The following is a 13,656-nucleotide window of genomic DNA, read 5'->3' as shown; positions in this document are numbered from 1 at the left end:
AAGATCTATGGGGGGAATAGGTGGAAATTGGTGTCACCTTTTATATATGTACTGGCAGTTTTAACCAACAAGAAAAAGCATTGTGTGTGTGTGTATCTATCTATCATCTATATATTAGATTAAATTAAGGATATCTGTAGCATTGTCAGGCTTCTGACAGTCTGGTTCAGGATTGCCCCATAGGAATGGAGTGGCGTAAGTCAGTTGTAGCTGATAAGTCTCTTCAGCGGCCCACACAACCTGATTCCGTGGTTGTTGACTGAAAAGTGAGCCCCACTGAATGCTATGGAGTGTATGTATATAGGATAGCAGCCTTTTTCATAACTCCCCCCACCCCCGGTAATGTTTCCTCTGTTCTTGTGAAACACGCAACCATGAGGGTGGGGTGGGCCTAAGCATAGAAAATTCTGGGGACTTGGATTTCTGTGGGGAGTCCGTGACCAATGGTGTGGTTGGTGTGCATATGCAGTGTTTCGGGGTGTCTGATTGGAGCCCATTTTCCTGAAATATCATTCCTGCCCCCCCCCCCCCCAGTACTAAAGTTTAAATAACCTTTTTCTTATAGCTCATTCTTCTACTGTCTTGGTGGGGGGGATGCTCTCAGGAGTCAGGGTGAAAGACAGAAACAGCAATCAGGTTATCTGAAGAAAGGCAGATGGAGACTCAGTGGGGAGCAACATTTTGAATGCCAACCGGCCCAATGGGTTGGATCCCTTGGAAGATTGCCGCACTTGCGAGAGACCATGGGCAAGAGGAAGCGCTAAAATTAGTCCTTTCTCTCTCTTTGCCCTGAGTTGAAAGTGATTGTACCTCTTGTGTCCTGCCCATGCGCACAACAGTATTTCTTCTGAGAAAACTATTTATGGACACAAATTAAAATAAAATCGTGCAAACCACCAATTAAGAACATAAGAGAAGCCATGTTGGATCAGGCCAATGGCCCCTCCAGTCCAACACTCTGTGTCACAGAAGAACATAAGAGAAGCCCTGTTGGATCAGGCTACTGGCCCATCCAGTCCTACACTCTGTGTCACAGAAGAACATAAGAGAAGCCATGTTGGATCAGGCCAGTGGCCCATCCAGTCCAACGCTCTGTGTCACATAAGAACATAAGAGAAGCCATGTTGGATCAGGCCAATGGCCCATCCAGTCCAACACTCTGTGTCACAGAAGAACATAAGAGAAGCCATGTTGGATGAGGCCAGTGGCCCATCCAATCCAACACTCTGTGTCACAGAAGAACATAAGAGAAGCCCTGTTGGATCAGGCCAGTGGCCCATCCAATCCAACACTCTGTGTCACAGAAGAACATAAGAGAAGCCCTGTTGGATCAGGCCAGTGGCCCATCCAGTCCAACACTCTGTGTCACATAAGAACATAAGAGAAGCCCTGTTGGATCAGGCCAGTGGCCCATCCAGTCCAACACTCTGTGTCACATAAGAACATAAGAGAAGCCCTGTTGGATCAGGCCAATGGCCCATCCAGTCCAACACTCTGTGTCACATAAGAACATAAGAGAAGCCCTGTTTGATCAGGCCAATGGCCCATCCAGTCCAACACTCTGTGTCACATAAGAACATAAGAGAAGCCCTGTTGGATCAGGCCAATGGCCCATCCAGTCCAACACTCTGTGTCACATAAGAACATAAGAGAAGCCCTGTTTGATCAGGCCAATGGCCCATCCAGTCCAACACTCTGTGTCACATAAGAACATAAGAGAAGCCATGTTGGATCAGGCCAATGGCCCATCCAGTCCAACACTGTTTCACACAGTGGCCAAAGAAACCCAGGTGCCATCAGGAGATCCACCACTGGGGCCAGGACACTAGAAGCCCTCCCACTGTGCCCCCTCCCCAGCACCAAGAATACAGAGCATCACTGCCCCAGACAGAGTGTTCCCACAATAAGCTATGGCATAAGAACATAATTGTGTTTTCCATTGTCCTGTATATGCACCCTTTTAGTTCCTTTAAAAATTACATGGAAGCGCTTTGTGTGGCCACAACTCTGGTGCAAGTGGAGCTGCAGTTAAGTATCTTTACCCTTCTGCTCATGGGTTGCTGGATCCCACGATGTGACTGATTCTGTTCTTGTCTTCTCACAATTTTTTTTTTTATACTCTCTGTCCTCTTAGCCAACAAGCACAAGCCCTGGATCGAGGCGGAGTACCAGGGCATCGTCATGGAGAACGACAACACCGTCTTGCTGAACCCGCCTCTCTTTGCGCTGGACAAAGATGCTCCGTTGCGCTATGCAGGTATGTGGGTGAGGAAGAGGAAGAAGAGGTTACAGAGTGACTGGGGGAGGGAGGGAGTAAGGTTCAGTGCCAGCTAAGGTTGGCAGCCCCTAGGTGGGGCCTGGAGATTTTCCGGAATTCCAGACCAGAGAGATTTCTTCCCCTGAGAAAATAGCTGCTTTGGAGGATGGTGAGTGTGATACCATACTCTACTAAGGCCTGCCCCCAAGCCCCGCCTTCCTCAGGCTCCACCCCCTGAAATTTTTTAACCTGCAGTTGGCAACCCCAGGCTGCCTCTGCCTACCTAAATCTAATTCTGTACATGGAAACTCTTCAGGCAGGAATGGTCAACTGTGAGGAAAATATAATGACTCAGTGGGAAAACGGTCAGATCCTAAATCGCAATAGCCTTTAATTTAAAATTATTTGGGCTGCCATTGTTAAGGATGCTTATTAAGGGAGAGCTTCCCACCCGACTCAACGGGACTTAATTCTAAGCGTACGTGCTTAAGATTGCACAGTTAATGCACTCCGTTAAGTCTAGTGAAATAAAATTCAATTTTAATAACATTATTTAAAAGCACGCACACAAAGAATTTCCATGCTTGTCAGTCATCTTAATCCTTCTGTACTCATTACTGAGGACACTGGAAGCAGGAGGCGGCTGACTTCTTAGTGGCTGGGTAGAAATGCTGCCAGTTTTTCATTTTGTGTATAAGTGAAAGGGCTGGAGACTGACGGTATGATCGCAAAAGGGTGCACACAAATAATTACAGGGTGATGGAGGCAAGATCTGTTAACTTTAATTGCAGATTACCTGATGCAGATTAGAAAATTTAGAATTGGGGGGACGAGAGGCCCTCTTTGGCCCACATGGACACCCATGTATAGAATCATAGAGTTGGAAGGGATCTCCAGAGTCATCTATTCCAACCCCCTGCACAATGCAGGAACTTCACAAATACCTCCTCCACACACACACACCCTTCCTGCCCTCTTTCTCATGATCTGTCTAATTCACAGAATCGGCATTGCTGTCAGATGACCATCTAGCTTCTGTTTAAAAACCTCCGAGGAAGGAGAGCCCACCACCTCCCGAGGATGTCTGTTCCACTGAGGGATTGCTCTGTCAGGAAGTTCTTTCTAATGTTTATCCAATAATGCATTCCAGTCCATGTGCCAGTGCTCAGGCTTCTCATGCATAGCTCTGTGTGTGTGTTTGGAGGGGAGGGTGTATGAGAGAGGAATCCCAAGCATATAACAGTCTCCATGAGATGGGGAGGAAAGGAATCAGCAAGGTGCTAGACTGGGCCCTTACTTTAAACCAGCACCTTTTTTTTGTAACAGGAACACCTTTGCATATTAGGCTACACACCCCTGATGTAGCCAATCCTCCAGGAGCTTACAGTAGGCCCTGTACTAAGAGCCCTGCTACAAAAAACCCCCCTGCTTTAAATGAAAACTGGAGATTCCTGAAAGGGGCCTGGATTATCTTGGAGGGGCTAGACCCTTGTGGTCTAGGACTTTTTTGGGCCTAGGGTTTGATCAGAAGTTTCAGTGTTTCAACCTTGCGACAAAGAGCCAGTTGCCAGAGGGCAGGCAGTTTTCCTCAGATACCATTCCCCTCTTTCTTTCCCCATTCTAAAGCTTTCTTGCAGACTTAGAGCGTTTTCTTATAGAGTATTCTTCTACTGTTAGAACAGACGAACATGGCTGCCCACCTGGATCCACCTTCTACCGTTAGACTGTGGTTGGGTTGCCAAACTCCAGGTGGGGCCTGGAGATCCCCTGTTTTTACAAGTGGTCTCCAGGCGACAGAAACGGATTTCCCTGGAGAAATTGGCTGCTTCGGAGGGTGGATTGTACGGCATTGTGTCCTGGTGAGGTCCCTCCCCGGGCTCCAGTCTCAAGATCTCCAGGTGGTAACCCAGTTTGTTGGGGGTTGGGGTATTGAGAAGGACTGTGAGGTGAACATGGCTACAAGCACAATCTGTTTTAAAGACATGTAGGAAAGAAGGTAGTAGAGAACCAGTTTGGTGTAGTAGTTAAGAGTGGCAGAATCTGGAGAACGGGGTTTGATTCCGTACTCTTGCACATGAAGCCAGCTGGGTGACCTTGGGCCAGTCACGGCTCTCTCAGAGCTCTCTCAGCCCCACATACCTAGGGTTGACAATCCCCAGGTGGGGACGGGATCCCCCAGTTTGGAAGCCCTCCTCCTGCTTCAGGGTCATCAAAAAGCGGTGGGAGGGGAGGGAAATGTCTGCTGGAAACTCTGTTATTCCCTGTGGAGACTTATTCCCATAGGAAATAATGGAGAATTGATCCACGGGTATCTGGGGCCCTGGGGGGCTGTGTTTTGAGGTAGAGGCACCAAATTTTCAGTATAGCATCCAGTGCCTCTCCCCAAAATACCCCCCAAGTTCCAAAAAGTTTGTACCAAGAGGTCTAATTCTGTGAACCCCAAAAGGTTCTCCTATCCTTCATTATTTCCTATGGAAGGAAGGCATTTAAAAAGGTGTGCAGTCCCTTTAAATGTGATGGCCAGAACTCCCTTTGGAGTTCAGTTGTGCTTGTCACACCCTTGCTCCTGGCTCCGCCCCCAAAGTCCCCTGGCTCCACCCCCAAAGCCCTCAGATATTTCTTGAATTGGACTGGGCAACCCTACACCTACCTCATTGTGGGAAGAGGAAGGGAAGGAGATTGTAAGCTGTTCTGAGATTCTGAGTGAAGGGCGGAGTATAAATCCAGTCTCCTCCTCCTCTCACATGCATCAGCCCAGAGCTTGAACTCTGCCTCTAAATGTTACGGTTTGAACCGTAGGAAATTCTGCAGCCCTAGGCAGACTTCGCCTTGAGATTTGACTTCTCTGTGATCTCTCGGTACAGAGAAGTTTGCCTGCTGACCTAAATTGTCCCCTTCTGCAAGCTAGATTGTAACAGGGATCAAAATAGCTCCTCTGTTTTCCATGGTAGAAACTAAATCAGAGCAAACAATTTGCTACCAATAAAAGCCCAAGAGAATTCAGATCCTGCTTCCAGATTAATTATCTTGACAAATGGCCAAATATAAGTAAATTTGATTATTTTTCTGCAACTTCCACCGATGGGCAAAATTTTTATCTAAATCCAATGCTCAATTCTGAATCTAGATTTCCACCTGTCCCAAGGAGAATTTAGACGCTCATATGAGTTCGTGTAGTGACTCACCAGGGTTTCAGGCAGAGATCTTTTCACATCCCATCCTAACTTCTCCTTAACTGGAGATGCTGGGGATTGATGATATTGGATTTATATCCCGCCCTCCACTCCGAAGAGTCTCAGAGCGGCTCACAATCTCCTTTATCTTCCTCCCCCACAACAGACACCCTGTGAGGTGGGTGGGGCTGGAAAGGGCTCTCACAGCAGCTGCCCTTTCAAGGACAACTTCTGCCAGAGCTATGGCTGACCCAAGGCCATTCCAGCAGGTGCAAGTGGAGGAGTGGGGAATCAAACCCGGTTCTCCCAGATAACAGTCTGCAGACTTAACCACTACACCAAACTGGTTCTCCGATTGAACCTGGGACCTTCTGCATGCCAAGTAGATACTCTGAGCCACAGCCCCTCCCAAGCTGGAGGAGTGATAAGAACATAGGATCAGACCAGTAGTCCATCTAGTCCAGCATCCTATCTTACACAGTGATCAACCAGTTCCTCTGGAGCAGGGGTGGCCAAACTGTGGCTCAGGAGCCACATATGGCTTTTCACAGATATTTTGTAGCTCTTGAAGCCCCCATTGCATTTGTCTCTTTAAATCACTTCTCCAAGCTAAGTGTGCCCTGCTGGCGGTAGCTTAGAGAATGCTTTTAAAGTTAAAGTTGCTTTCTTTCCACCTCTCCCTCCCACATCTGTCTGTTCCTTCCTTCCTTCCTTCCTTCCTTCCTTCCTTCCTTCCTTCCTTCCTTCCTTCCTTCCTTCCTTCAAACATCTGATGTTCATATCTTGCAGCTCTCAGATGTCTGACTTTATTCTGTGTGGCTCTTAAGTTAATCAAGTTTGGCCACCCCTTCTCTGGATGTCCAGCAACAGGTCATTAGAGGTGTCAGTATGTTCAGGAGGGAATTTTTATATAAGGAATGGTGATGTTGGGAAGCAGTTCTGAGAGCCAATTTGGTGTAGTGGTTAAAGGCAGACAACTCTAATCTGGAGAATGGGGTTTGATTCCCCTCTCCTCCACATGAAGCCATTCGAGTGACTTTGGATCAGTCACAGTTCTCTCAGAGCTCTTCCAGCCCCACCTACTTCACAGGGTGTCTGTTGTAGGGAGAGGAAAGAAAGGAGATAAGCCACTCTGAGACTCCAAGCATAAGGCAGGGTATAAATCTAATCTCGTCTTCTGAAGAAGGCGATAATAGGGGTCTGATTTTATTTGCCTCATAATTTTTTTAGCCATTTTATTTTCTTTCCCTGTTATACTGTATTGTTTATTGGATATATTATACCATATTTTATTTTGGTGTTCTCTAATTGTACCATCTAGTTTATTGGATCATTGTTCTCCAGTTGTGAAATCCAGTTTACGAGATGTATTATACTGTTTCTTTTTCATTTAAGTATTCTTTAATTGCTCGGTGCAGTTTTATTGCGTCGTTCGTTGTACGTATGGCCTTTACGGCACTATTTTTATAACTCCGTAATCTGCCTTGTGACACAACAAGAAAGGTGGACAATAAATGAAGTAAATCGATAGATAAATAAATGCTGATACCTTTTCCTGAGTCTGCCATGGGGAAGCGGTGCCCTTCTAGTGCTTGTTTTCTAACTTTTGGAAATACCACGGAGGCCCAATCCAGCTGGGAACCGGAGCACGGGGGGATTAGGGGGTTCCTGTCTCCCCCCACAGAGATGGGACGGATTTCTATTGAGGAAATAGCTCAAAGGAAGGCAAACTCCCAGTTTCTTTCTCAGCTCCAAATCTTTGGCTTCTTTTAAGTGAACGCAAATCAGTCGGGATATCTTAACGTGGCTATCCTGGATCTTGTTTCATTATCTGCTATTACAGTCGATCTCCAGATTACCAAGATCTGCTTTGGATAACAGATTCTATGGCAGGAGTGTCAAACTCATTTGTTATGAGGGCCGGATCTGACATAAATGAGTCCTTGTTGGACCGGGCCATGTTCTGCCGGGCCAGGCTGTGTGTGTACCTATTTAAGATTAGGTAGCAGAGATAGAAATTCTTTAAAGGACACAGACAAAAAAACCTAAAATAAAATATGCTTGAAACGTTAGCACTTGTTGGTCTTAAAGGTGCTTTCTTTGTATTTCTCCCACGGGATCCAGGGAACTGGGCAAAGGAAGCTCTGGCTCTTTCCCTCCTTACCCAGGGGACCAGGAGGGAGAAGGAGCCTCAACCAATGGGGAAAATCAGGATTTTGCTCTGTGGCTCCTGTGTGATTGAGCTAGCCTTCCAAAGCGAGTTGAGATGCAGAAGGAAGCAAGAGAGAGGAAGCAAACAAGAGCCAGTTGCTTGGGGGTCTGATTTGGCTCCCGGGCCACATGTTTGACACCCCTGTTCTGTGGCATTATAGCCTGCTGTGGTCCGTCCTCTCCTCAAACCTAGCCTTCCTCAGTCTCCACCCCCGAAACCTTCAAGTATTTCTCAACCCGAAGGTGGCAACTCTGGTCTCCCTCTGTCAAGGCTTGCTGCTGCCCATGTGGGGGGAATTGCCTGTGGGGCAGCAGCCACATTAGGGGGTCTGTAGCCTTTTACATTTAAAGAACCAAGAAATGTCAGAGATCAAGCAAGGGCAGTGTAAGAAAGCCCACTAGCAAAACTGAAAACGTACAGGTCATCATTACTGATCATTGATATGCAGATTTAATCCATAAAGTTTCCACATTGGTTGTTGCAAGCCTTTTATTAGGATGGGGCGCACACACACTTGGGGAGGAACGGTGGCTCAGTGGTAGAGCATCTGCTTGGGAAGCAGAAGGTCCCAGGTTCAATCCCTGGCATCTCCAAAAAAGGGTCCAGGCAAATAGGTGTGAATATCTCAGCTTGAGATTTGGGTGAATCGTGAAGTGTCACACCAATATGGTGATGTCACTTCTGGTTACTTGCTAGGATTGAGATTCTGCCATTGGCATAACTCCAGTTTTCTGCATGCACTTCCCTGTCTAGCAGCCAGAGGCAGAAGAAGTGGAGGGCAGGAAGTGTCCCACTGTCACAGGAGACCGTGGATACTGAGGTAGACAATTGAAAGAGAGTCTTACAATCTAGCAAGATCCCTTCTCAACAAACCTTATTCAGATTAACAGGAACTATGCAAAAGCTTTTTTGTGTGTTTCAGTAGGGCTTGCACAAGAGAACTTCCCAATCTTTTCTGTGCTCAGATTAAATGTGTTCATCTTTCATTCTGCTGACCTTCACGATGCTCAGAACTTTCTGCTGTTATGGTGCCTACTTAGCTTTGTCTTGTGGTAGGGGCTACCTCTGAAATGTGGAGGGTGGAGTGGAGGATGGCTAGCCAACAAGAATATGGGAGTGCTGGTTTCCTATATGGGTATTTTCTTCACAATTCTTTCCCCCTCCCCCTTCCTTTTTTTCTGGGCTACCAGGTGAGATCTGCGGATTCCGGATCCATGGGGCTGGGGTGCCCTTTGAAGCCGTGATCTTGGACAAAGCCACAGGCGAAGGGTTAATCCGGGCCAAAGAGCCGGTGGACTGCGAGGCCCACAAGGAGCACACGTTCACCATCCAGGCCTATGACTGTGGTGAAGGACCGGACGGTGCCAACACCAAAAAGTCGCACAAGTAAGGCTGAGGTGTTGCAGGCTTTGGTGTGCAGTTGGTAGTTCCCCTTATGATTTTGAACCCTGACCCTTCAGGGCACTACCAGAGGCTTGAACTGAGCTCCACATCTGTATTCAACATTTAGGATATGGGTAGTCCTGCACATCAGATCGCAGTCTTGATGTTTTTTTTTAAAAAAAACATCATTTTGCTTTTCTTTGCATTCTGTTAACATAGCTCAGAGGTGTTATTTGGTAGATCCAGTTGTTGTTATTAATGATAATAATTTCTTTATTTAGAAAAATGTATATGCAGCCTCTCCAGAGACCTGCCCAGTGTGGCTTGCAATTGAGATAATAGTAATAATGGCATTTTTCTTAAATCCTCCACATGTTTCAAATGTGCTAAGCAACGTTCCCTGTAAGCTGTGGAGTCTTGTGAGCAAAAATTCTACTTTGTGAGCTACTGGCATTAAAGTTGTGAGCTACTGCATAAATTGGTTTGCTGTGGGGCTGTTTTTCCTAAGTCAAGACAAAGATGTGTGAGTCGGAGGCTAGAAAACTGTAAAGTAGCTTACACTAACACAGCTTAGAGGGAACACTGGTGCTAAGATAAAACTGCACATTAGGCTGTACATGTTACCAGACCTACAAATGTGGGACTGAAGTACATGCAGGAAAGAATCAGTGGGGACTTAAAACTTCCTCATGCGACCATTGTGATTCTTCCACTGCAAAGGCCTCCTCCCAGGTTTTTTTTGGGTGCGGTGGGGCACAGAACCTGGCTCAGGAAGAAAACTGACAACAGTGGATAATCAGTGCTTGGCAGTTCCCCCTTTGTTCCACTGGTATAGTTCCTTTAAAGTATGCGGTTCTGCCCTTACTAATCCCTACCAGAATCCTGTCATATGGCCAGTATGATATAGAGAGCTGAGAGGTGGTGGCTTGTCTGGGACCTGTCTTTGGGAATGGTCGAGTGAGATGCGAATGAACAAACCTCGTTCTTTAAAGCGCTGCTCTACACCAGCTGTGGCAGGATTTTGGGACATTTGGACAGATGCTCATGCTGTTTTACCATCTGACTTCGCAGGCATTGCCCAAGAGCTAATGCTGGTATTGAAAGGCTTGGAAGATTTTTTTCCCCATTTTTGTGGGGTGGATGGGTTGGGAGGGGGGATTTTTTAATTTATTTTATTTTTAGTCTGCCCTTCCTGTAGTACAAGCTCAGGACGGGTTACATCATGAAAGACGAATCAACCATTAGAAACAATTAAAATATATAAAACCTAAAATTACAGGGTAACAGTAGAGACTAAAATGGACAATTCTGCCTCACGGATATGGCCTGTTGTCCAGGCCCAGCAGATCTTACAGCTCTGGGATGGAATGAAAGGGGGGAGACCCATAACAAGTAATGCCCACTGCCTCAGCTGAAAGCCTGGCGAAAGAGCTCTGTTTTACAGGCCCTGAAGAACTGAAGTAAATATGAAATAAAAGCCCATCCTGAAGTGTGGCCTGTATTATTCGGAATTCTCCACGGATTCTCTGTTCTTTACTCAGTCCGGGCTTCACAGAGATTACCACAACACAACCCTAGGATCTCTTTAAGAGTCAAGTTGTGGAGTATATTAACATTGAATGCCTGTTCACATGTGCAGAGGAAGCACTTGCCATCTCTGAATAACCCAAGATGGACCCTTACATTCTTGAGATTGGGGTAAGGTTGCCAGGTCCCCATTTCATCATAGTGGGAGGATTTTGATAGGCATTCTGGGACACTCTTGATGCAGTTATGTCACCCAGAAGTGATGTCATCCAGGGCTTTTTTTGTAGCAGGACCTCCTTTGCATATTACGCCACACACCCCTGAGCTAGCCAGTCCTTCAAGAGCTTACAGGACTCTTAGTGCAGGGCCTACTGTGTAAACTCCAGGAGGATTGGCTACATCGGGGGGCGTGGCCTAATATGCAAAGGAACTCCTGCTAGAATTCCATCCCTGGGCCACACACCCCTGATGTAGCCAATCCTCCAAGAGCTTACAGAAGCCTTACAGGGCTCATAGTACAGGGCCTACTGTAAGGTCCAGGAGGATTGGCTACATCAGGGAGTGTGTGGCCTAATATGCAAAGGAGGTCCTGCTAGAATTCCTTACAGGACTCTTAGTGCAGGGCCTACTGTGTAAGCTCCAGGAGGATTGGCTACATCAGGAGGGCATGGCCTAATATGCAAAGGAGTTCCTGCTACAAAAAAAGCCCTGGATTTATTATGGGTGCGTTTGTAAAGTATCATCAAGTCGCAGCCGACTTCTGGCGACCCCAGTAAAGGGCTTTCAAGGCAAGTGAGAAGCAAAAATGGTTTGCCATTGCCTGCCTCCACAGAGTCTTCCTTGGTGGTCTCTCTTCCAAGTACCGACCCTGCTTAACCTTCAAGATCTGATGAGATCGGGCTCTATACTGTGCTGCCTTCCCTCCCGGATTTATTATACAGTTTAAATATAGTTATGGTATCTGCTGCATCCTTGTATTTGTTATTGTAGCACACTAGAAATGTCCACATTCTATACGTTATAAACCCCATTCTAGTTTGCCATTAAAAAAAATACATTAGAATATAGTGAAAATGGGTTAAGTATATGCAGGGCTTTTTTTTTGTAACAGGAACTCCTTCACATATTAGGCCACACACCCCTGAGGTAGCCAATCCTCCAAGGGCTTACAGGGCTCTTAGTATGTAAGCTCTTGGAGGGCTGGCTACATCAGAGGTGTGTGGCCTAATATGCAAAGGAGTTCCTGCTACAAAAAAAGCCCTGATATCATCACATCAGGGGTGTTGTATGGCTGTTTTTTTTTGGGGGGGGGGTTCCCCCTCTGGCCAGCTAGTCATCAGTGGGCTGAAACCTCCCAAAGTGAGGGAACCCCTGCTGGGACCTGGGGATGGGGACTGGCAACCTTAGATTGAGGACCGGGATATGCAGCCCCCCAGGCAGGCTTGTGGCCTAGCCCTTCTTGAGACCTTCCCTCCCTGGCTCAACTGTCAACTGCTCTTTTCCCCCTTGCCAGGGCCACCGTGCACGTACGAGTGAACGATGTCAACGAGTTTGCTCCGGTTTTTGTGGAGAAGCTTTACCGTGTGGCGGTCACCGAAGGGAAGCTCTACGACCGCATCCTGCGGGTGGAAGCCATCGATGGCGACTGCTCCCCTCAGTATAGCCAGATCTGCTACTATGAGATTCTGACTCCCAACGTCCCCTTCCTGATCGACAATGACGGTGAGGAACTTAAAGATGCTTCTAGCTACCAGATTCTACCAGAAATTAGACGTCAACGCTATAGAACAGGGGTGGCCAAACTTGCTTAACACGAGAGCCACATAGAAGAAATGGCAGATGTTTGAGAGCTACAAGACATGAATGGCAGATGTTTGAGAGCTGTAAGGAAGGAAGGAAAATAGATTGGTGAGGAGAGGTGGAAAGAAAGCAACGTTAACTTTAAATGTGTTCTCCAGGCCAGCTGATGGTGCGGTGGGGGTTTTGAGAGCCACGCAATATGTGTGAAAGAGCCGCCGTTTGGCCACCCCTGCTATAGAATATACACAGTTCTGAATTATAAAACTGATATCCTTAGGGCCAAATTAGAGGGAGGCTTGAACAGATTCTGACTTAAAAAAAACAACAACTGGAAAGAAGCTTTCTGTGTTAGAGGAGGCTCAGCAAGCCAGGGTGGACAAACTTGCTTAACGTAAGAGCCATATAGAATACACGTGAGATATTTGAGAGCTACAGGACATGAATGTCAGACATTTGAGAGCCGCAAGGCAAGAAGGCAAATAGATTGGGGGGTGGGAGAAGTTGACAGAAATGCATTTTCCAAGCTGCCGACTGGCCTGACTTGGTGAAGCAATTTAAAGAGAGAAATGCTTTCTCCGAGCTGGCTGATGGGGGCAGTGGGGTTTTCGAGAGCTGCACAATATCTGTGAAAGAGCCATTTGTGACTCCCCAGCCACAGTTTGGCCACCCTTCTTAGCTTTTGCGCTGGTGTGGTATCATGGCTAGAGTGCAGGACTGCAATCTGGGAGACTCGGGTTCGAATCCCCACTCTGCCATGGAAGCTTGCTGAGCGATCCTGGGCCAATCCCATGCTCTCCGTCTAGCCTATCTCACAGGGTTGTTGTGAAGACAAAATGGAGAAGGGGAGAACAATGTAAACTGGTTTTGATCCCCATTGGGGAGAAAGGTAGGGAATAATTGAAGTAAATAAATAAATACCTCCCTCTGAAATTTGTCTTCTCAGAATTGCTGACCTTAAAGTTTTTCCCCTACAATGGGAATGATTTAGGGATTCCATATTTTTCCCCACATGACTGAGCAAGCAAGCTTGGTAGGGTGACTCCTGAGTGGAAAAACCAAGGGTCATTTCATAGAAAAGAGGTGCTGGAGCTCATTAGCACAACTTATTTGCATATGCCATGCCCCCTGACATCACTGGGAGGTGTACTAAATTATATCAGCTCAGCATCTACATTAAAATGCTTATTGAATTATAATTGTCATAATAAAACCTTACTCCCCTCATACTTTTAAAATTACTTTTTCCTATGTGGCCCCAGTGGCATGAGGAAGATTTCTACATGTCTGCTTTATATGTTTTGGTT

General features: G+C 46.6%; 2 protein-coding genes across 2 annotated transcripts in view; one reads left to right on the top strand and one right to left on the bottom strand.

Annotated features, from left to right (window-relative positions):
• The window catches only part of LOC132570344 (solute carrier family 25 member 36-A-like), a 441,151-nt gene that overhangs the window by 368,641 nt on the left and 58,854 nt on the right, over positions 1–13,656 (bottom strand). The gene's annotated exons all lie outside the window — the stretch shown is intronic.
• Positions 1–13,656, top strand: part of CLSTN3 (calsyntenin 3) — a 59,198-nt gene that overhangs the window by 8,576 nt on the left and 36,966 nt on the right. Inside the window, exons 2-4 of the mRNA XM_060236895.1 lie at positions 2,135–2,257; positions 8,833–9,028; positions 12,066–12,274. Of these exons, the coding sequence (XP_060092878.1) occupies positions 2,135–2,257; positions 8,833–9,028; positions 12,066–12,274 (528 nt within the window). The remainder of the gene's footprint in view (positions 1–2,134; positions 2,258–8,832; positions 9,029–12,065; positions 12,275–13,656) is intronic.

The sequence above is a fragment of the Heteronotia binoei genome, chromosome 4 (assembly GCF_032191835.1).
Source record: "Heteronotia binoei isolate CCM8104 ecotype False Entrance Well chromosome 4, APGP_CSIRO_Hbin_v1, whole genome shotgun sequence".
Taxonomy (NCBI): domain Eukaryota; kingdom Metazoa; phylum Chordata; class Lepidosauria; order Squamata; family Gekkonidae; genus Heteronotia; species Heteronotia binoei.
The sequence above is the reverse complement of the archived record's forward strand: the minus strand, read 5'-3'. Positions and strand labels throughout refer to the sequence as shown.